Here is a 23,587-nt window from a genome sequence, read left to right as displayed (position 1 = left end):
ATCACTTTCCTGCTTAAAAACTTCTGGCTTCCTTTTGCCTGGTTAAAATGAGAATATTTTCCAAATTTCCATCCAAATAGCATGGCATATTTTCAAGGAAAATAGAATGGAATGTAATTAATGAATAGAAATTTCTAAACTGTAGTACAATGTGTCTGGCATGAGTAAGCTACTTTTGACGTTTGATTTCAAAAGGACACTGGGTGATGGGAATTTATCATTGTTTATCCAACACTATCCAAGAAGAAGTATGAACAATCTGGGCTCCAAGGAGGTATGCAGTATGGTGGGGCAGGGATGAGCTGTACTTCTATATAACATTTCACTCTAGACATTGCATTTTCCTTTGTTCTGCTGGTACACTAAACAAGAACATCCAATCGAAACTCCTTTGTTCATGCATTTAACCTTTTCTGACTTCATCATCAAAGCAGTTTCTTTCATGTACAGGTGAGAAAAATCAAATCCTACAAAGCAGCCGTGCACTTACTTGAATTCTGGCACTTAATATCTAAGAGAGCTGCTTTCGCAGGGCAGCTGTTCACAATTACAAGACTGTAGGTATAAGAAAGTAGGGAGAACACACCTCTAAATATCTTAGAAAATGTCTTTATTCTCTTTGCCAACATCTCTTCCAACTTTTACTAACCAATGATACGTAACAATCAGAAATAATTTGCTTTTCAAAAGCAGTAAGAAAGTAGCTACTTAGAAAAAAGACGGTCCATCATTTTTTTAAAATGCATTAGCAACATTATAAAAAATTAAAATTCCATACGTGATCAAAGGTCAGACTAACAAGCATTGAAACAAGGCTCTATTCAAGCTAGAAAAAAATTTTTTTAAAGTCTTTTTTCTTTGGCTCTTCCAGAAGGACTTTACAATGAACAAAGAGGTCTTGCCAGCTCACTTCCTCAGCTGGTAAACTGAGGTCTAGTAACATAGCTCTATGTTATTGGATAAGCTAGGAATAAAGCCTAAGGATGACCTCTAAGACCATTTAACTTTGAGTTGTTCAAGCTAGGACAGAAGAAGCTTGTTGCTGTGTTGTTAGGTGTCATCAAGTCGATTCCAACTCATAGCAACCCTATAGACAGAATAGAACTGCCCCATAGGGTTTCCAAGGAGTGGCTGGTGGATTTGAACTGCCAACCTTTTGGTTAGCAGCCGAGCTCTTTAACCACTATGCCACCAGGGCTACAGAAGAAGTTTAGGGAGAGCCAAGGCAAATGAGAATGCAGGACGATACTTATTACCCACTTTACCAAAACAAACTCCAAAGTGATCTTATGCCCCTACTCAAAAGTTTAATGTGGAGGGAGCCCATATCTTTTATAAAATAGTACAAGACTTCACTTTTTTTATTTTTTAAAGTGCAGCTCTTCAAGAACTTCATTTTTAAAAAAACACCTGTAAGGGAAAAAAAAAAAAATTTAATTCAAACACTGTTTTTTAACACTCCCCTGATATGTGAGCCAAAACATCAGGTCAGGTTTACAAACTCCAGAATATGCTTGCAGTAGGGACTGGTGGCCTTTCAGGAAGTGGCTGCCAATAAGGTTTGATTTCAGGGACAGCAGAAAGGACTCCTGCTTTCTCCACATGTCCTTCCCCTCTTCTATGGGCTCACTGGTGTCTGAAATAAATTCTATAAGTGTCGTTTGCCGAAACAATCTGTCTTCCCATGCTACAAAGGTTCTGGATTTCACTATTACTCTGGGAATATATAAATCTTACCAGGTGTTTATCCCTCATGTCAGTTAACATTCTGCCCTGAGAGTGGGTTTTAATAAGGGAAAAGATGAGTTTTCATATAAACAATTCAAAACAAAATACCTAGTAATGACAATCAATCTGACATAAATGACAATCATATGCCAGATGCCTGTATGTATGTATAAATTTTAAGGATGCTACCATCTTCTGTGAGAAATATCAGCATCTCCATGCCCCCCCCACAAAAAAAAAATAGCAAATCTTCTGTAACATGGGTGAATTCACTCTTATGCTTACTTACTTTTAACCCCAGTGTCTGATCCTAGTCATGTACTTGTCTGGGTAGGCAGCGCTCATTACTGTAGTATAAATTGTGCAGCTGAAAATAATGAAAGGAATTTTTATATACACATAATTTCCCTAATAGTCCAAAAAAAGGGAACACAATACCAAGTCCCTCCCTAACACTTGGGACCTAGGACAAGAGTACAAATGGCGGCTTGCAAATGTCAGAAAAATTAAAATTTATTATGTATGCATAAATTTACAAATCAAGTTGTCAGTTAAATAGAGTGCTCTTTCCTTCTACTTGACGACAATGCAGAAGGCTAAGCTATAAATTAAAATTCTCAGACTCCTCAGAGTTTCATGCTGTGGCAGTGAGGCAGAGCCAGCCTTGGCCCTCACCCATGGCCTGTCCCCTCCTCCTCTCACTCCTGGCTCTGTCCTATCCCACAAGGGGCCATACGTGCATGCATGCGGACACCTCAGCCTTCAGGTCTATGCATCACACACATTCCCCAGCAAACAAACACAGGATGTCTACAATGGCTGCACACCCCCATCAGGAGAATGCCACCCAGGGAAGAAGACTGCACACACGCCCTGGAAACGGGCTTGAGGCTGTTGAAGCTGAGAAATCCAGGGTCCTGGGTTCTTGGACTCCTTATATCAAGGGGAGGGTCACAGACAGAGGAAGGCAGAGTCCTCTAATACTCATGGATCAAGACAGGGGCCCCTTTTGTCCAGGTCTAAGGGTGGTACTGAAAAGTATAATTTCATTTATTTAAGATTCTGTATTGCAAGAGACCCAAACAACTTGAATATATGTGCACTGTGCATGCATACATAGGGTGCACCCCTTCACTCCCCTCTTTTACCAATTGTCTTGGCAATCAGCTGGGATACATAATTTCTGCTCAAAGCATCTAGACCTGGGTTGCTCAGGAACAGGTAGAATGAGGTGTGCTATGTCCCAAGATAATTATAGGTTGGAGACAGCACTATGAGCACCTGCATGGCTCATGTCCAAAAGTAATGGAGGTTCTCTGAACAGGACCTCAGTTACTTTTTGCTTTAGTCTAGTCTATTCTCTGTCTCTGCTTTAGTATTTTCACTGAGCCCTGGTGGCGCAGTGGTTAAGTGTTTGGCTGCTAACCAAAAGGTCGGCAGTTTGAATTCACCAGCAGCTCCTTGGAAATCCTATGGGGGCAGTTCTACTGTCTTATAGGGTCCCTATGAGTCAGAATCAACTCCAGGGCAACAGGTCTTTTTATGGCCACAGACGAGGGAGTTGTGTCGCAGGTGAGTGTAATTTTGTGGCAGCACAGAGCTAACTGTTAATGTTCAGATTCCTTTCTTTCAGCCTCACACAGTTTGAACTGCCTTAGTCATTGTTAATCATTACATGTAAAAGGCCTGAGAGTGGGGGATCTGTGTTAATCCTGGCTCAATGGTGACTGTTATTTAAACGCAGTTCCTCTTGGGTTTTCAGTTATAAAATAGAGATACACGCTACTTAGTAAGCTGTTTATATTGTTATAACAAATTTAGGCTTGATTTTGAAAAAATGTTTCAAGAGTTATTTAAACACTGGTACCTTTTAACTCAGTAATCCTACCTCTAGGAATTCAGCCAAGGGAAATAATCCAAAAGCAGGGGAAAATGTACAAATATATTTATTTCAGATTTTTAATAGAGGAAAAACTAACAGTTGGAGAACTGTTAACTCAATATAACCCGTTGCTGTCGAGTCGATTCCAACTTACAGTGACCCTATAGGACAGAGTAGAACTACAGGTTTCCAAGGAGCAGTTGGTGGATTCAAACAGCCAACCTTTTGGTTAGCAGCTGAATGCTTAACCACTGCACCACCAGGGCTCCACTAACTCAATATAGTACATCCTATTGGCCATCATGCTTGGTAAAGTAGAGGGTCAGCGAGAAAGAGGAAAGTCCTCCATGAGATGGGCTGACACAGTGGCTGCAAGAATGGGCTCAAACACAGCAATGATTGTGAGGATGGCAGCGGACTGGGCAGTGTTTGATTCTGTCGTACACAGAGTCGCTACGAGCTGGAACTGACTCGATGGCAACCAACAACACTCGTCACTATATAGTTATTTTAAAATATAATTATAAGGGGTGATCAATAACATGGAGAAATGCTTTGTTTTATTAAAATAAGTGTAATTATTTTATTATGATACTAATTTCTAAAAGACACATTATTTATATAACCATAAAAATAGATAAGAAGACAAATACAGGTTTTTAACCCTAATTTAAAATGAATATTGAAAGGGCAAAATTGTGCCTCCACTGTGCTATATAAGAGTCTGTTCCCCACTGGAAGGAGCACCATCAGTGGTGTGCTGAAGCCGACTCCCTCAGGCTGGCGAGCACCAACTGTTAACTATGCAGGAATTTAAGACCCAACTGTGTTTGAAATTGGCCATGGTGAAAGTATTTACACCATGAAAACGGGCAAATGCTACAAATCAGGGTTTGTGAGCATGTGCTTTTGGTTTTAGCGTTTGTGTTTTGAGTTAGGATGAACACGTCATTGCCCTCTTCCTTCCCCGTCTCTCTATTCTTCTTACCTTTGTTTTTCTTCACAGGACTTCTCACCTGACGTATATTTGTTTTCCTGCTGCCCCGTCCCACTAGAATGTTAGTCCCATGAAAGCAGGGGCTTAGTTTTGTTCACTGTTGTACACACAGTACCTAGAAAGCCTGGTCCATGGGAACGCTCGTATCATTACTGAGCAAGAGAGTGTGTGTGTGAATGAATTCACCATTCTTAGGGACTTATGAACAGGTATGTTTAATATGTAACTTACTTGTTATAAACTGGAACTACTGACAAAACCTGTATAGAAAAAAAAATCATATTAGAAAGAATATTAAAGGTTAGAAGAAATACATGCAGAATATCTATAGAAAGAATATCTGCCCTTAACACTGCAGTGAATCTTGGGGTGGTAGAAGTTTTTTCTTTCAAATAATGAACATATATTACAATTATGCCAGTTTTTTAAAAATATGAACAAAAACTTAGATGAGATGGATTCTTTAACCCATACATAAACCAGTTCAGACAATGTTATCTGACTTTTTTTTTTTTTAATATTTGCAGCCAGCTAAACATTCACCAGCCTGGCTGCTAACCAAAAGGTCAGCAGTTGGAATCCATCAGCTGCTCCTTAGAAACCCTATGGGGCAGTTCTGCTCTGTCCTACAAAGTTGCTATGAGTTGGAATCGACCCAACGACGACGAATTATGGGTTTTAAAAATTCATTTGGAGCCCCGGTAGCACAGTGGTTAAAAGCTTGGCTGCTAACCAAAAGGCTGGCAGTTCGAATCCACCAGCCGCTCCTTGGAAACAGTTCTACTCCGTCCTATAGGGTCACTATGAGTCAGGATCGACTCAGTGGCAACAGGTTTGGTTTTTTGGTTTTAAACATTCACTCTAACATTTTCATCTACTACATTTGTTTTTTAATGCATGTGATTTCAGAGGATAATTTTGTTATTATTATTATTACTATTAACAAAGACATCAAACACCCTCGGTAAAAGCCGGACACAACAACACAAGTTACCTGGAATAGTGTCTCCAGACTGAGGTTTGCCTTGCCAGTGGCATTAAGGGCTTTGATGGCAGGTGTCCTGTAAGGACAGAGGTTAAAGGTCACTTAGCACTTCAGAAAACCCTGAATCCCATCAGATCTCCTTTTGGGAGGCACAACACAAGGCATACCCTCATTACCACCCTTTGTCCAAAACAGGCTCTGGCCCCCAAGCATGCTTCCTGCCTAGGCTCAGACCACCATGGTGGAATCGATTCAACAGCTGGGCCGTTGACTCCATCTGCTCAAGGGAGTCAAGAGGGTGAAAATGTGGTGCTGCAGAACTGAACAGCTGCCACCACACTCCTGGGGCAGTAAAGATGAGGTATATAATTAACTACCCACTATTTGGGGACGTACCGACTTATAATTCTGTTGTTGTTTTGCCGTTGAGTCGATTCCGACTCATGGCAGCTCCACGTGTTACAGAGTAGAACTGCTCCGTAGGGTTTTCTTGGCTGTAATCTTTAAGGAAGCAGTTCAACAGGACTTTCTTCCAAGGAGTCACTACGTAGGTTCAAACCACCAACCTTTAGGTTAGCAGCCAATCACAAACTGCTTGTGCCACCTAGGCTCCTAGACTTAAAATTACAGAATTTTCAAAATTAGAAGGGACAATGAAAACCCTTGGACTGGTTTATTTATTGAAGTAAGGGAAATGTTTTCCTTCCCAACAAAGTCCTACACAGAAGACCATGAATCTGGTCCTATCTCTTTGGTGAAGAGAGGCCCACAGACGTCAGCCAGTGAGTCACTAGCAGGGCTGGTGGTAGAATCTAGGGTTCCTGACTCTGAGACCAGGGCCAACTTCACTCTCCCAACACCACACAACTGCCCAAGAGGCTTTCCCCAGTGCGCTCCGCCACGCACTACACTCTCCCAGCCCAGCCAAAGCACTGGCAAGGGAGCCCAGGGACATTTTCTGGTAAGGAATAGCACTTGTAGTCCTCTTCAGTTCCTGTAATAGGACGGGCTCCTTCTCCTGACCACAAGAAAGCACTGTAAACTAGCAAGAGTAGAGAGGTCTACCTTCGGTCGTCTTCTTCAGGCACTGGCTTCCAGTGGTCATAATTCGTCTCAACTCGGAACCACCTAAAAAAAAGCATATCTTGCCTTATCCGAGGTCACTCAGGACACAGATAAAGAAGAGATGTATAAAATTGCCTCTAGTTTCACCAATTACAAAAATATATTATTTGATACAGAATGACCAGAGTCCTCAATTCTACTTACGCTCCATTCGAAGGATCTAGCGTCCAAATGTCCACTGGGCCATCTCTGTTCCTTGTGATGACCACACCCTCCCCAGGGAACATGCCACCAACGATGTAATAAACATCAGCAATCAGGGGAGTCTTGGCCAATTTATAAACAGCTGCTGCAAAGTTGTTTGACTCACTCAGGGTCTGAACAAAAGGATAAATGTGCATTAGTGGTCCACACCAACAGATGGACAAATAGTCCAAAGAACATTCTCTTGATATATTAAGCCACGACTACATCTGAAAATTGCTCTGACCTCATTCATCCTTTTGACATTAGGGCTCCTGAGATGGAAGAAATTTCAGCTTCAGGGGGGCTCCCACAGAAGCAGGATTTTTCTCACAAAAGTAGGGAGCTGGAAGTTGACAAGTTCTAGGTCTGACTCATCAAACACAGACTGTGTGCTTTCTAGGCAGGTCACCCTCACAAGAGACTCCCCACATTTCTTCAATCATCTGTTATTTCAAAAAGTTTTTTCCCCCACCTCCGAGACTATGTTATTTTTATTATTTATCAGCACTAAGCACTAAAGGTAAGCAAAACTTTGGAATTACCACAGTGTTCTCAACACGTATTTCTTGAACACCTACTATGTGCTGGGCATTGTGCTGGTACAGGGATAGAGCAGTGACTACGACAGATCCAGTGCTTGTTCTCCCAGACTTTCAAGGAAGACGGAAAAGTCAACAGGCAATGGTGACACAGTATAATGTGTCACCAAAGGAGACAAAGGAGAAACAGATGCTATGGAAGTTGTAGCAGTCACCCTCAACTAGCACATCAGAGAAGGCATCCCAGGGAAGTATCACATGAGCTGAGACCCATTGGATCAGTAGAAGTTAGTCTGCTGAAAATGGTGGCTGGGAGGTTGGGGTGGAAGTGGGGAAGAAAGTTCTAGCTCCATGGAATAAACTGGTAAAGGCTTGGAGATGAAAGAGAGTATGCTACATTAGAATAGTGATCTTAAACTGGTAGTTAGATACCTCTCAGCTGCTAACCAAAAGGTCGGCAGTTCGAATCCACCAGCTGCTCCTTGGAAATTCTTTGGGGCAGTTCTACTCTGTCCTACAGGGTCGTTATGAGTCAGAATTGACTCAGTGGCAATGGGTTTGTTTTTTTTTATTTGTTTGTTTTTGGAGGCCATGAAGACTTTCCAGACGTCTGTCGGCAGGGATAGTTAAGGGGATCACTTTCTAAATCTTCGTCTTCCCTAAGTGCTCTTTTCTAAGCTGATCTGCTCAAAAACATCCTGGGTAGATGTCCTGTCCTTCCCACCTTCACCTTCACAGTCACTCTTATACCATTTTTTGAAAGAAGGACATTTTATGCTCATCTATCTTGAATATTGCCAAGGTACATCGTCAAGGGTAGGGATGGGGATAGGGTCAATCAAAGGAACAGTTCCAACATCGGTGTCTGCAAAGGCTCCAGCATTCAACGTGCTATTAACCGTAAACCCATAGTAGGGCTTTGTATGCTTTTCCTTGCTTTATCCATATTGCTGTTAGGGGTAAGGAATTTTGGCAAGTTGATTTGTTTTGAAATTATAAAAAGAGGAAGTAGGAATGCTGGAATACTTGTTCGATCATATTGCCTATACCATTCCCCAACTACTGTCAAAGAATGCATCACCCCAGCAGAGATTTCTATGAGAACACGTTTAAAAAAAAAAAAAAATCAGTTGAAACTTGAAAACATTATGTTGAATGAAATAAGTCAGTCAAAGGACAAATCTTGTATCATCTTACTTATATGAAATAGGCAAAATGTATAGAGACCAAAGCTTATTAGGGGCAGGAAGGACGGGAACAGGAGGAGATATTGCTTAGGGACACCCAGTTTCTGTTAATGGTGGTAGAATAATTTGGAAAAGGATAGTGGTGATGGTTGTACAATATGATGAAAGTACTCAATGTCACTGAATTGTACATGTAAAAATTGTTGAATTGGCAAATGTTTTGTTATATATATTTTTCCTAGAATTAAAAAAAAAAAGGCCATCAGTAAGAAATACTGAAGACAGTAGTGACTTACTTCACTGAGCTGACAAACTCAGGGGAAGGCATGTGCCTTACCTATGTCAGGAAATGGAGGAAATAGGGAGTAACTGCTAATGGGTAAGCAGGTTCTTTTTGGAAGGAAGAAAACGTTCTAAAATTGAATGTGGCAACGGTTGTACAACTTTGTGAATATACTAAAAACCACTGAATTGTACACTTTAAATAGGCTAACTCTATAATGTGGATTACACCTCAAAAAGTCTTTGTTTTTTTTTTAATTAAATGTACATCTACTTTCATTGTTGTGACTTGCCATTGAACTGATTTTGACTCATGACCCAGCAATTCCACTCCTAGGCATTTATCCAAGTGAAATGAATACATATTTTTACAAAAAGACTCATACAAGAATTTCCATAGCAACCTTATTCATAATAGCAGACAACTGAAAACAACTCAAACGTCTGCCAACAGTAAAATGGATAAACACGTAGTAACATATTCATACAACTGAATAGTCATTAGTAACAAAAAGGAATGAGCCACCGATACACACAACAACATGGATGCATCTGAAAAACATACTGAGAAAAGAAAAAGTTTCCCCAGGGTGGAGAGGATCATAAGGGAATTTTCCAGGGAAATAGAAATGTTCTATATCTTGTTTTGTTGGTGGTTACATGGATAAACATGTATATGCAACTGTCAAAACACATTGAACTAAACCCTTAAGATCTGTGCACTTTATTGTATGTAAATTATATCTAAATAGATTTTTAAATCATTATTGTCTTTCTATTCCATTGGCAAGATTTAAATTAAGTGTGTGCGTGTCTTTTTTTTTTTAATGTCAACATTTACAAACACTGGATTTGTTGCTGCTTAAAAGTGTAAGGGATATATAGTTTTTCACTGTACTTAGGGAGTACTCTAGCAAAAAGGTTTCCAAGAACTGCAAGAAGTCCAGTGGGGCCAGAAAATTTAGAGCAAGGGAAGGAGGGGCCAAAAAGGCTAAAGTCAGGCAGGGCTAGATCCTTGTACCTGAAAATGGGCTTTCTGTGCATCAGATTATAATTTATATGTGATATGCAACCCTGTTCATTTAATAGGTTCATGGAAAGCAGATGTTCCTTTTGTTGTATGCAAAGCTACCTTCTAATGCATTTGTTTTCCTAACTGGGATATTTGCAAAGGAGATTCTAAAAAGCAGAGCATATCTATATCTGTGAAAAAGCTTGTTATTTCTTACCTCAATCAGTTACTGCAGAAAACTCTAGCCTATTATAAAAAAGATTTATATGCAGTTTGCAAACATCAAGGCATCACTGAGATGTTTATTCTTTTCAGAAGCTTCTTATATTAAAAACAACACTGAATGACACAGAGCACCACAGCATGAACACTGGGTTTGGAAGAAGTTGGGCTGAGGTGGGCTCCACAGAAAATATACTCACAGAGCGGATAAGCCAGCTGACCATGGAGTGTCTATAAATAAGGCCCTTGATCACATGCTCCCACTGCCAGCCGCCACCTGCCAAGATGAGGAAGGACCAAGAACTAAATACACATACCGCTGTCCAAGCACCAATTTAAAAATTCCTTAAATCTTGTTTCTTTCCCATTTTACAACTCCCAAAAAGCTGACAGAAGAGGAAAGTTAGTTGATGAATAGTCATTTTACCGGCATGCAGTTGTCAAAGATTAAGCTTGAATCTCACGTCAACCATAAAAAAATCTACATTACATATATATACACACGCAGTAAACACATATGATCTTTCAGCAAGCAAAAATATGCAAATATTCCCTCAAATTTCAAGAGTACCTTCCCTTTGTACCAGGATACAGTGGTAATGATGTTTAAGAGAAGCATCCTATAATTCCCCCCAGGCAAAAGAAAGCCAAGTGGCATAAGAGAAGTAGCCCAATAAGTATTAGGAAAAATGTAAGGAATTTAATATCTTTCAAAACTTTAAGTTTGATTTGAGCTCAGATTTTTAAAAATTGACAAATGTACAATCATTCCCCAAAACTACTTTTTCATGTCTTTCAAAATCTCTGAAGGAGATTTATTTCCAAAGACGAATTTTCATTCAAGATATAAGTGTTGAGCATCCTCTATATTTTCAAGGAGTGGCTCATGGATTCAAACTGCCGACCTTTTCATTAGCAGCCGTAGCTCTTAACCACCTTGCCACCAGGGCTCCTCTATGTGCCACATCCCGACTTGGTCCAGACCCTTGGAATTTAACAGTGAACAAAAGAATCTAGCGTGTCACACTTATGTTTATTGCAGCGCTATTCACAATAGTAAAAAGATGGAAACAACCTAAGCGCCCATCAACGGATGAATGGATAAATAAAATGTGGTACACACATACAACGGAATACTATGCAGCTATAAAGAATTATGATGAGTTCTCAAACATAACATGGATGAATGTGGAGGACATTATGCTGAGTGAAATAAGTCAATTATAAAAGGGCAAATACTGTATGATCCGACTTTTATAAAAAGAATAGGTATACATACAGAAATCAGCATTCATTGGTGATCACCAGGGATGGGAGGGGGAGGAAGAGGGGATCACTTTCTAGATAGCAATCCATTGTCATTGAGTTGATTCTGACTCATAGCGACCCTATTAGGACAGAGTAGAATTGCCCCATAGGGTATCCAAGGCTGTAATCTTTACAGAAGCAGACTGTCACATCCTTCTTCCACATAGCAGCTTGTGGGTTCAAACTGCCAACCTCAAGCATTTAACCACGGGGAACCAAGGCTCCTCTGGACAGTAACACTTGTTTTTCTCGGTGATGGGAAAGGTAGTACCGAATGTGGGTGAAGTATGCACAACTTGACCAAGATAAATAATGATACTAAGAAGTACACAAGAAAAAGGGACATTTTTGGTAAATGCTATATAACATATACAATTTTGCAAAGACAACCAAAAATATGTGTGTGGTTACACAGGTAAGTATGTATGCATATACCTGTATAGGAAGGTATACGTGCATGTATAGGTGCATCTGTAAGCGTATGTATATACATGTAAGAGTGTGCTGCATACATATTCATATGTACAATAAAGCACATAGGGGACACAGTTATGGATACTCCCTAGACATAACCAAACACCTTGTGAGATTGGTTTAATGGGTTTAAAGGCTTAGGACCATAGTCTCATGAGACAACTTGGTCCATTGGCATAACATAGTTCATAAACTTTATGTTCTACATCCTAGTTTGGTGAGTAGCATCTGGCGTCTTAAAAGCTTATGAGTGGCCATCTAAGATACAATGATTGGTCTTTACCTGTCTGGAGCAAAAGAAAAAGATGGAAACCAAAGACTCAAGAGAAGAAAGTAGTCTACAGTACTAACAGTCTACACGAATCATGGTCTCATCTACCCTGAGACTAGAAGAACTGCTCATTTTTTTCTTACAGCAACATGTGGAAGAGGACTGGCACAGCGGTGCTTGTGAGGGCGCCTTGTGGGGGGCGGGTGTGGCCAGCAAACAAACACAGAAGGCACACGTTATTTGCGTAAAAATACGGTAGGTGGTGCCTGGCTACCACTACCAACCGTTCAGACTAGGGACACAAAAGATGGTCCCAGATAGAATGCGAGAAAAATGTAGAACAAAACTCAAATTCTTAAAAAAGGCCATACCTACTGGACCAGTAATTAGAGGAACCACCGAGACTATTACTCTGAAATACCTCTTTCACTATTTCTTAATTATTTTTATTAATCAAGAGATGTTGCCTTGTTATTCAGGCATTCTAGCTCAATTGTAGGTTAAAAAAAAAAAAATTCAAGAAATCTTTAAAAAGCAGTTTGAACCTGTAAAAAGTTGAATCAGCAAAAGTCATGTGATAGAATGTTAACAACAAAGACAAAAACAAAAAACAAAAAGGAGCACTGAGGCTGCTTATGTAAAACCAAACACTTCACGGGATTTGGTTTATTGGTTTGGAGGTTTAGGGCCATGGTTTCATGGACATCCCAGGTAACTGGCCTAATATCATGTTTGTGCTTCTGTTCTACCTCCTATTTCCTGTGTAATGCCTGGGGTCTTAAAAGTTTGCATATGGCCATCCAAGGAGCACAAGCTTGGAACAACAGAGGAAGAAGGAGAGTCAGGAATAGAAGGAGGAAATGGAATGTGTGGCTAATGGCCTCCATGAACAACTGTCTCCTTTGCCATGAGACCAGAAGAAATGGATGGTACCTGGCTACCATTACTGAACATTTTAATCGAAAATTCAAGAATCCTGATCAAAAGGGGAAAAATGCAGAACACAATTTAAAATTCTCATGGATTCCAGACTTTCTGCAGCCATGGAGGCTGGGTGAACCCCTGAAACTACTGTACTGAGATCATCTTTAAACCTTAAACCAAAAATATCCCCTTAAGTCTTCTTAAAACCAAACAATAATTTAGCTTAACTAGCAAAAAATGTCTACCTCGAGCACTATGCTCTTTCAAGATGTATCTATATGGGATCAAAGTGACAACAGTAACTCAAATGATTACATAAGAATCTTAGGGGGCAGTAAGTTTATGTTAATGGAGGAAGACCAACTCAGAAAAGGAAGGTAAGAATGGTCGCACAACTCAAAGAACGCAATCAATATCACTGAATTGTACATGCAGAACCTGTTCAATTTGTGTAAGTTTTGCTGTATATATTCTCAACAACAAAATAATTTTTTTTATAAAAAAGCAGTTTGAGAATATTTATTTCATGTGTATGATGTAGACTAATTCAGTTATTTTTAAACTGCTCACACTTTAGGTTCTACTAATCAGTCTGTCAATTTGAATTGTAAAATGATGAAAACAAAAGCCTCTTTTTAATAAATGTACATGTTTTCAGATATTCTGTTAAAAACTTCAGTAAATGTCATGCTGTGACTTGAGTAACTGGTTGAGAACCAGGTCTCACTCACAGCTGATATTTGAGAAAATGTTGAATAAATATATTAGGATAAAGAATTGACTACTGTGGACACGATATATACTCATACCTGGTACAGCCTTAAGTAGAAAGATAGGAATAAACCTAACAAAAGGAACCAACAAGAAGAAGTCAGGAGTTAATTAGAGGCCAAAATGAAACTTTTGATATTCTTTGTGTATGTCTTCCTCCTTTCTCAGCTGCAAGTTCCCGAGGTCAGAGACAAGAGTTGGTATATCTCTGGATTTCCCACATATTGTGGACCTGAACAATGTTCCCCTGAGGTTTGTTGTGCGACAACAGGGCAAGCGGGCCAGTACTCAGAAGACCAATTTGAGAACTGCCTCCACCACCTAAAACCAGTGCTGTCGAGTCAACTTTGACTCGCAGTGACCCCATGTGTTTCAGAGTAAAACTGTGTTCCACAGGGTTTTCAACGGCTGATTTTTCAGAAGTAGATTGCCAGGCCTTTTTTCCAAGGCACTTCTGGGTGCACTTGAACTACCACCTTTCAGTTGTCAGCCAAGCACATTAACTGTCTGCATCATCCCGGGACTCCCATGTCATCTTATAGTCTCAGTTTCCTCCTCTGTATAGTGAATGCGACTGATAACATCAGCCCTGCCTGAGTAACAGCAATGTTGTGAGGGTCTAATGAGAAAACAAGGAGCCCTGGTGGTGCAACAATTAAGCACTTGGCTGCTAACTGAAAGGTTGGCTATTCCAACCCACCCAACAGCTCCACAGGACAAAGACCTGCATAATGATTACAGCCTAGAAAACCCTATGGGGCAGTTCTACTCTGCCACGTGGGGTCACTATGAGTTGGAATCGATTGAATGGCACCTAACAACAACAACGAGAAAATATGTGACAGAGTACACAGTGAACTGCAAAGTGATGTACAATATCATATACCCTCTAGATTACTGCAATAGCTTCCTAATGGACTCCTGCTTCTATTTTAACCCAACACAATCCCATTTTTACAGAGGAGACAAAGTGATTAGCTCACAACATAAACCAGAACTGGTCACTCCCAGACTAATACCTCCTACGGTTCCATTACACTTAAAATCCAAACTCCTCCCCATGGTCAAGAATAATCTGGCCTCGGCTTTCCTCCTCCTACATCCATGCTGTGGTTACACGGGCCTTCTTTTCTTTCTGGAACACACCAAGCTTATTCCTAGCCATGGCCTTTGCCATTTCTGTTTCTTCCATCGGGAATAGTCTTCTCTCAGCTTTTGCAGAACTGCTCCAGGACCACATGGGTCAGGCCTTCCCTGACCCTCTACCTCCAGTAACTGCCCTACCTGCTCCTTCACTCTGTATCGCTTCTTCCCGTTTTACTTCTTTTGTAGCACTCATTACTACCTAGAATTCTCCTATTGTTTACATGCCTACTGTCCATCTCTCCCCACTAGAAAGGAAGTTACTACCCTGTAGCAGATGTAGAGTCGTAGGTAAGAGAATAAAGTACTTGGAAAGAATTGAACAGGGATATGGCTAAAAGTGCTTGCAAGTTCATTCTGATTACCTCGTTCATTGCCAGAGATAGTAAACTTGTATGGACTCTGACCAGTCCACAGTCCTACATAGCCAACAAAAGTGGTTCCTGTGAATGCGATCTGAAATCAAGAGACAAAGTACCATTTTACTGTTTCAGCCAAAAACACAGCGAAATCATCTGTCTCACCACACAAATCCCATGATTTTTTTTTTTCTTATAAGTTCCAACATAATAGAATAAAAACTCTGCAATAGCCTTCTAGAATATGGGTTCTTAACCTTGGAGGCCCATGGATAGAATTCAGTGGATCTGTAACCTTAGATGAAAAAAAAAAGTACATGTCTATTTTCACTAACCTCTAACAGAAACTGAATTCCTTCTATGAAGAATGCATGCAACAAGTCATGTAGTAATAGCAGCGTCTGTGATTTTTGTCACCAGTAGAAATCACAGGTACTTTCACACATACAGCAGTGGCTGCAGTGCTTAAAATACCATTCACGTTCATCACTACTCTCAAATCATGGGAGTTACTAGACCCACTGCTAAATCTTACTATTTAATGTGTTAAGAGACTGGAGAAACCCCAAAAATATGGCCCCGGACACTCTTTTAGCTCAGTAATGAAGTCACTCTTGAGGTTCACCCTTCAGCCAAAGATTAGACAGGCCTATAAAACAAAACAAGACTAAAGGGGCACACCAGCCCAGGGACAAGGACTAGGAGGCAGGAGGGGACAGGAAAACTGGTAATAGGGAACCCAAGGTCGAGAACAGGAGAGTGTTGACATGTCGTGGGGTTGGTAACCAATGTCACAAAACAATATGTGTATTAATTCTTTAAAGAGAAGTCAGTTTGTTCTGTAAACCTTCATCTAAAGTGTAATTTAAAAAAAAAAATAATTCATATAAATAATTCTCCTGGTTTGGTTTTTCCACGGGTTTTGATGATTTTTATATCTTACACTGACAGCACGCTTTAGTTAGCAGGTCATCCAAATGATTTTTGTTATCTTATACCGTACCAACTATACCTGCCCGTTCTTTATGAATTGCACATCCACAGTCAAGTTGCGTAAGATACTTTGAAAACCATAATCCAAATTCCTGCCATGGAAAATGTGGCCTTTGGAATCTTGAGCCACAATACTGGTGCAGAATCTGAGAAAAGGAAAGAGTCCAGCATGAATGAATGTGAAAAATAGGAAAAATGAATTTTTCACTTTTAAGACAAGTCCTCAAAGTACAACATTTTTCTTTCTTATAATTGATAACATATGCTATAATCCTTATACAGGAACATGCATTCACAGTTCAAGATGAAAAACACAACTGAACACAACTGTGTGTTCAGTCCATGTTATTAAACCTTCGCCCATGGCACACAAAGCATCACAAACACACTGAATGGGAATTTCATCCTAAATCTAAATCCTAAGAGAAATGGATCCATCTGGGCTGAGCTAGACCCCTGAACTTTGCTTATTCCTCTGCTTGGCGGTATCTATTCTATTAAATACCTTATTCAAAGCTAGCTCAAGGCCATCGCTCCCTTCTAGAAATTTCTCAGAGCAAGTACAATGGCCATGAACCATTCTGCTCTGCAAATGTTTCCTGGAGAAAATGATCTTCTCTTTTAAGGTATCTGGCTCACACTTCTACCCCCCCCACACCTTTTGAGCCCCTTGCAGAGGGCTGGTAAGAGAACAAGCATCCTTTAAGAACTCCTAGCTGGAGAGAAGTATTTTTTGGAAAAAAGGAGGACGTTTGTTAAAACAATGTAAATGTCTATATTCTCTGAGAATATTTAACGTTATGTTATATAAAAATGTTATATAGTTATGTCCAATTCTCAGACATCAGGATTGGAGGAAGACTAATTAACAACCTGTGATATGCAGATGACAACCTTGCTTACTGGAAGTGAAGAAGACTTGAAGCACTTACTGATAAAGATCTAAGACTACAGCCTTCATTATGGATTACACCTTAACATAAAGAAAACAAAAATCCTCACAACTGGAACAATAAGAGCATCACAATAAATGGAGAGAATATTAGATATCAAGGATTTCATTTTACTTGGATCTACAATTCACACCCATGGAAGCAGCAGTCAGGAAGTCAAACAACAAATTGCGTTGGGTAAATCTGCTGCAGAAGACCTCTTTAAAGTGTTAAATAGCAAAGATGTCACTTTGAGGACTAAGGTGCACCTAGCCCAAGCCATGGTATTTTCAATTGCCTCACATGCATGTGAAAGGTGGACAATGAATAAGAAAGACGGAAGAAGAAGAATCGATACCTTTGAATTACAGTGTTGGCAAAGAATATTGAATATTTTGTGGACTGCCAGAAGAACGAACAAATTTGTCTTGGAAGAAGTACAGCCAGAACGTTCCTTAGAAGTAAGGATGGCAAGATTTTGTCACACTACTTTGGACATGTTATCAGGAGGGACCAGTCCCTGGAGAAGGACATTGTCATGGATTGTGTCCCCCAAAAATATCTGTCAACTTGTGTAGGTCATGATTCCCAGTACTGTATGATTGTCTACCATTTTGTCATCTGATGTGATTTGCCCGTGTGTAGTAAATCCTATCAATATGATGTTAATGAGATGGATTAGCGGCAGTTATATTGATGAGATCTACAAGATTAGATAGTGTCTTAAACCAATCTCTTGAGATATAAAAGAGAGGAGTGAGCAGAGAGACATTGGGACCTCATACCACCAAGAAAGCAGCACCAGGAGCAGAGCGTGTCCTTTGGACCTGGGGTTCCTGTGCCTGAGAAGCTCTTCAACCAGTGGAAGATTGATGAGAAGGACAGAGAAAGTCTTCCCCTGGAGCTGATGCCCTGAATTTGAACTTGCAGCCTACTAGACTGTCAGAGAATAAAGTTCTCTTTGTTAAAGATATCCACTTGTGGTATTTCTGTTACAGCAGTACTAGATGACTAAGATGGACATCATGCTTGGTAAAGTAGGAGGTCAGCAGAAAGGAGGAAGACCCTCGAGGAGATGGATTAACACAATGGTTGCAACAATAGGTTCAAACACAGCAACAATTGTGAGGATGGCACAGGACTGGGCAGCGTTTTGTTCTGTTGAACATGGGGTTACTAAAAGTCAGAACCGACTTCAGGGCACCTAACAACGACATGTCTGATTCTGGGGGGAAACATATGCAAACCACATAAACAAGGCTGAGAGGAATATCCTAAACGACTGATGGTCATTTTGTTGGTGTTGAGAATATACACAGCAAAACATACACCAGTTCAATAGTTTCTACATGTTAACATTTAGCGACTTCTTCGAGTTGTGCAACCATTCTCACCATCTTTTTCTGAGTTGTTCCTCCCCTATTAACATAAATTCACTGCCCCTATCTAACCTCTAGAGTTGCTGTTGTCACTTTGATCCCATATAGATAGTTCTTAAAAGGGCAATATGCTCAAGGCAGACATTTTTTTCTGGTTAAGGTAAACTATTGTTTGGTTTTAAGAAGACTTCAGGGGATATTTTTGGTTTAAGGTTTGAAGACTATCTCAGAGAAATAGTCTCAGGGATTCACCCAACCTTCATGGCTCCAGGAAGCCTGGAGTCCATGAGAATTTGAAATTCTGCTCTGTATTTCCTCCTTTTGATCAGGATTCTTCTATGGAATCTTTTATCAATATGTTCAGTAATGGCAGCTGGGCACCATCCATTTCTTCTGGTCTCATGGCAAAGGAGGCAGTTGTTCATGGAAGCTGTTATGGATTGAATTGTGTTGTCCCCCAAAAATATGTATCAACTTGGCTAGGCCACGGTTCTCAATATTGTGTGGTTGTCGTCCATTTTGTGATCTAATTTTCCTACATGTTGTAAATCCTAATTTCTGTCCATGGTTAGTCAGGCAAGATTAGGTTTTGTTAAAGAGGATTACAGGGTGCAATGTAATACCCTTACTGTAGTCACAGCCCTGAGTAAGGGGAATTTCCCTGGGGTATGGCCTGCATCACCTTTTATCTTACATGAGATAAGAGGAGGAAGAAGCAAGCAGAGAGATAGGGACCTCAAATCACCAAGAAAGAAGTGCTGAGAGTGGAGTGCCTCCTTTGGACCTGGGATCCCTGTGTCAAGAAGCTTCTAGATCAGGGGAAAACTGATGACAATGACCTTCCCCCAGAACCTACAGAGAAAGCCTTCCCTGGGAGCTGGCACCCTGAATTCAGACTTCTAGCCTCCTAAACTGTGAGAGAATAAACTTTTGTTTGTTAAAGATCATCCACTTGGGGTATTTCTGTTACAGCAGCACTAGAAAACTAAGACAGAGGCCATCAGCCACATATTCCTTTTCCTCCTCCTATTCCTGACTCTCCTTCCTCTGCTGCTCCAGGCGAACAGAGGCCAGTCGTTGTGCCTTAGATGCCGCTTGCAAGCTTTTAATTGATGGTCATTTCTTACTGGCAGAATTATGATTAGTTTTCTTCTTTATACTTTTCTGTATTTTCTAATTTTCTATAATGATTACATATCACTTTTATAATTAAGAGAAAGCTATATATATATGAAAACTAGTTTCTGCACAATTTTTCTATAAACCTAAAAGTGCTGTAAAAAATAAAGTCTATTAAAAAATGTTATTTTGTTTGTTTGTTTAAAGAAGGAAGCTTGGTCAGGTTTTAATTCCTTCCAAAGTCTCTGACCTTAATTTCAAAGATTTCGTGTTTGGCAGGGGACTGATAGAACACTGGAAGTGACTAAAATAAAGTTTGTAGAATTTCTTCTTAAAGATGATTTTTCAAAATTGGCAAGATAACACTGCTGCTGTATCATGCCCAAATGTTTTGGTGTTATGTAGCCCAAAAGCACAGGGGACAGATAAGGAGAGGGGCTCTGCTTTGGGTGAGGCAGTGCAGTCGAGAGGAGGTATCTGTGCTTTAGCATCAGCTTCTCACCACTCTCCATCTACCTGACCCCACTGAGGCTTGGCTTCCACATCTCAAAACAGGTAATGCCATCTCCCTCACGTGGTTGTGTGTTCCTGAAGTACCTGGAAACCAGTAGGCTCAATGCCGTTGTTGTTGTTCTGTGCTGTCCAGTCACCCATAGTGACCCTATGTGACAGAGCAGCACTGCCCCATAGGATTTCTGAGGCTATAACCTTTACAGAGGAGCCCTGGTGGCACACTGGTTAAGAAACTGATTACTAACTGAAAGGTTAGCAGTTCGAATCCACCAGCTGCTTCTTAGAAACCCTGTAGGGCAGTTCTACTCTGTCCCATAGTGTCGTTATGAGTTGGAATTGACTCGATGGCAACGGGTTTGGTTTTTTGATAATCTTTACAGAGCATCCCTGATGGTGTGGTGCCTAAGTGCTTGTCTGCTAACTGAAAGGTCGGCAGTTCAAACCCACGAGCAGTTCCACGGGAGAAAGATGTGGAAAGATTACAGCCTTGGAAACCCTATGGGGCAGTTCTACTCTGTCCTATAGGGTCGCTATTGAGTCGGAATCAACTCGACAGCAGTGGGTTTTGGTTTTGGTTTAATCTTTATGGAAGCCAACTGCCGCATCTTTCTCACGTAGAGCGGCTGGTGGGTTCAAACCATGACCTTTTGGTTAGCAGCTGCTGAGGAAATAAACCCATAAGGCTGCTTGGTACTCTGCAGAGATCAACCACACATTCCACATATCACTTCTGAGTGCATGTTATCATGTTCACTCCCCATACCGAACACTGGCTGGCCCTATGCCCCTAGCCCTGAAGGAATACAAACTCTGAAAGAGCAGTCTGGATTCCTACCTATGAAAACCTGGCAAGGATAAATGCAGGGAGACAACTCAGTTCTGCCACACCCACTGAAGTTACAAAGCTGGAGGGTCTCTGGTTAACTAAAGGGTCCAGATGAGCGTAAGGTTAATTCCAAATGCTTCCTGGAAAAATGCACTGTGAGGGGAGTTTTGAAAGTGGGATACTACCTGGATTTGTGGAGACAGAAAAGGAGGCCACACATAGAAGAAAAGTTCAGTGTCAAGATCAGAGAATCTGCTTTCGCGCTAGACCCAAAATTGCTGCTCAGATTTACCAGAAAAGCAAAGAGGAAGTGTTGGAAGTGTCTGGTTTACCCCAGTCACCAGCCTGTTCTTATTACCCTGAAAATACGTCTCCACCCACTCGCAGGTGGCAAGAGTCCTCCCAGTCAAGTCCCACATTAATCTGTGCTGGCACGGGGTACTTACGCCGTGGACTCGTAGGCCAGGTTGATGAGGAGGCAGTCGGTCAAGGGGAGGTTCAAGACTTCGCACACGCTGCGGATCTCAGCAGTGAAGGGTTGCGGCAGGAAGCGCTCCAGCATCCCCATCAACTTTCCAACTACCGAGTAGATGTACCTGGGGACTCTCTCCCTAGAAAGGAAAAGCCAAGAGCTTGTTTGATCTGCTTAGGGCTCAAAGGGATGTAACCATGTGTGTATCTGGGGGTGGGGGGTATCTAAAGTTCTCATCATCAGAGGTCAGAAGTGAGTGCTAACCGCTTCCCGTTTCTCCCAGAGTCCGGACAGCCCAGGCTCCGCATCACCCAATCCACAGTGTCCAGGAGGGTGGGAAAAAGAAAAACTGAGAGGGACAGGGAGGGCGAACGAGCGTGGTCCCAAAGGGGTGGGCTTGAGGGGCCCGCGAGGCCTGCAAGGAAGATGTGGGCTGCGTCCCCTATTCTGTACGGGAGCACCCGGGGAAGCACCCGCGCGCCACCCAGACCCGGAACGGCTCGAGGACGGGTGTGCCACAGGTAACACGTAATTTGAAAGCCAAACCAGGCGCACCGGATCGGCTTCAACCCCGACGCTGCCCAGAGCAGCAAGTGCCAGTTCTGATCCCCGCCGCCCCTCCACACCCCAAAGGCCGAGTGGTAAGCTGGAGGGGAGGCTGTTAAAGAGGGGAAAAAACTGTAGAGTCGCGGTTTAAAATACGTTCGGCAGCGCGCTTCCACGCTTTGCCGCACCGGGACCCAGGCCATTAGCGCCCGGCAAACCTGCCCCGCAGACCCGTCCAGGGCCCCGCGCCCGCTCACTCGACGACTCGCGCCACCGCGGCGCGCAAGAAGTCCAGGTCGTAGCGCCGCAGCACCGGCACCCAGCGCAGCTCAGGGGCCGCGTCCAGGCTCACGTTGAAGCGCGGCGGGACGGGGTCGAAAGCACTGCCGGTGGATCCTCGGGCTCCAGCCAGCAGCAGCAGTAGTGCCAGCGAAGGGCGCGCCCCCAGGCCCGCGGCTCGCATAGCTCGGGCTTGGCGGCCACAACTCGGACAGAAGCGGCCCCGGACGGCTTCCAGGCAAAAAGAGGAGAAGGAGGAGCCGGGGCAGTGCCGGGCGGGCTGGAGGTGGAGCCCACGCGCCGCCCGCCCACCCCGGTCACGCCTCAACCCACATGCAGAGCTGGGAGTCTGGCCGCGGTCCCAGCTGCAGATCTTCTTTCGGTTCCCGCGCCTCGGTCTCTACCGCCGGGTTCTCCGTCCGCGGGGCTCCTCCGACCGCTGGAGGGCAAATGCTGCGGGCCACCTGCTCGCACTCCCCCGCCCTCACCTCCATCTCAGCCACGTGGGCCGAGTGGGTATAAACTGAGGCCTGGAGGCGTTTAAAGAAAATGATTTTTAGTACCGAAAAGGTATCAGGAAAGACCTATTGTGGTAGAAGGGGACCAGGAGAAAATCAGCTCGATTCCTCCTCCTCTGTTTCATTAGTCATTTTTTTAATTCTTCAAAGTTTGTCTAGATTTCAAAAAGTATAGGAGAGCTTTTTCGGTTCAACACTCCCAAACCCTTTCAGTGAAAAAAAACAAAAAACACTACCACTTAGTGATAAAGCATTTTTGCCAGTACTATCTCACTCGAGGAGCCCTGGTGACCCAGTGGTTAAGCGCTGTTGGAACCCATCCAGCGGCTCAACAAGGAGAAAAAACCTAGTGATCTACTCCTGTAAAGATTACAGCCTAGAAAACCCTACGGGGCAGTTCTACTCTGTCACATGGGGTCGCTTTGATTCAGAATTGACTGGAGGGCACCTAAGAACAACAACATGCCACCGGGCCAAAGTTCCAAGCCTCAGTTTTGGCTTCTTCCAGGTCTTTCCATAAAATCTAGGTCAAGATCCTGGTCTTAATATGCAAATTTGCAAAGCTTAATACGCAAATTTGAAATTTGCAAACAGCATTTGCCTGCTTAAGCCATA

The 23,587-nt window shown here is 42.0% G+C and overlaps 1 protein-coding gene across 1 annotated transcript; it reads right to left on the bottom strand.

Moving 5' to 3' along the window:
• Positions 1 to 648: 648 nt before the first annotated feature.
• On the bottom strand, positions 649 to 22,688 carry NAAA (N-acylethanolamine acid amidase). Its single transcript, XM_004383155.2, has 11 exons — positions 22,433 to 22,688; positions 21,604 to 21,768; positions 16,408 to 16,534; positions 15,402 to 15,492; positions 10,346 to 10,422; positions 6,862 to 7,034; positions 6,658 to 6,720; positions 5,602 to 5,668; positions 4,839 to 4,867; positions 2,018 to 2,095; positions 649 to 1,410 (listed from the first exon to the last, which is right to left on the bottom strand). The coding sequence occupies exons 1-10, from the start codon at positions 22,636 to 22,638 to the stop codon at positions 2,020 to 2,022; spliced, it is 1,074 nt and encodes a 357-aa protein (XP_004383212.1). The 5' UTR covers positions 22,639 to 22,688; the 3' UTR covers positions 649 to 1,410; positions 2,018 to 2,019.
• Between the last annotated feature and the right edge of the window lie 899 nt (positions 22,689 to 23,587).

Source organism: Trichechus manatus, unplaced genomic scaffold (assembly GCF_000243295.1).
Source record: "Trichechus manatus latirostris isolate Lorelei unplaced genomic scaffold, TriManLat1.0 scaffold00105, whole genome shotgun sequence".
In the NCBI taxonomy this organism is placed as follows: Eukaryota; Metazoa; Chordata; class Mammalia; order Sirenia; family Trichechidae; genus Trichechus; species Trichechus manatus.
Note: the sequence above shows the minus strand (reverse complement) of the source record. Positions and strands in the feature narration are given on the sequence as shown.

Excerpts from the sequence above, each read along its gene's own strand:
- NAAA (XM_004383155.2), bottom strand. The coding sequence starts at position 22,638 with ATGCGAGCCGCGGGCCTGGGGGCGCGCCCTTCGCTGGCACTACTGCTG. Across the intron at positions 21,769-22,432 it reads GCGGTGGCGCGAGTCGTCGA|GGAGAGAGTCCCCAGGTACA; the intron begins GTGAGCGGGCGC and ends TTTCCTTTCTAG. Across the intron at positions 15,493-16,407 it reads AATTCATAAAGAACGGGCAG|ATCGCATTCACAGGAACCAC; the intron begins GTATAGTTGGTA and ends TCTTGATTTCAG.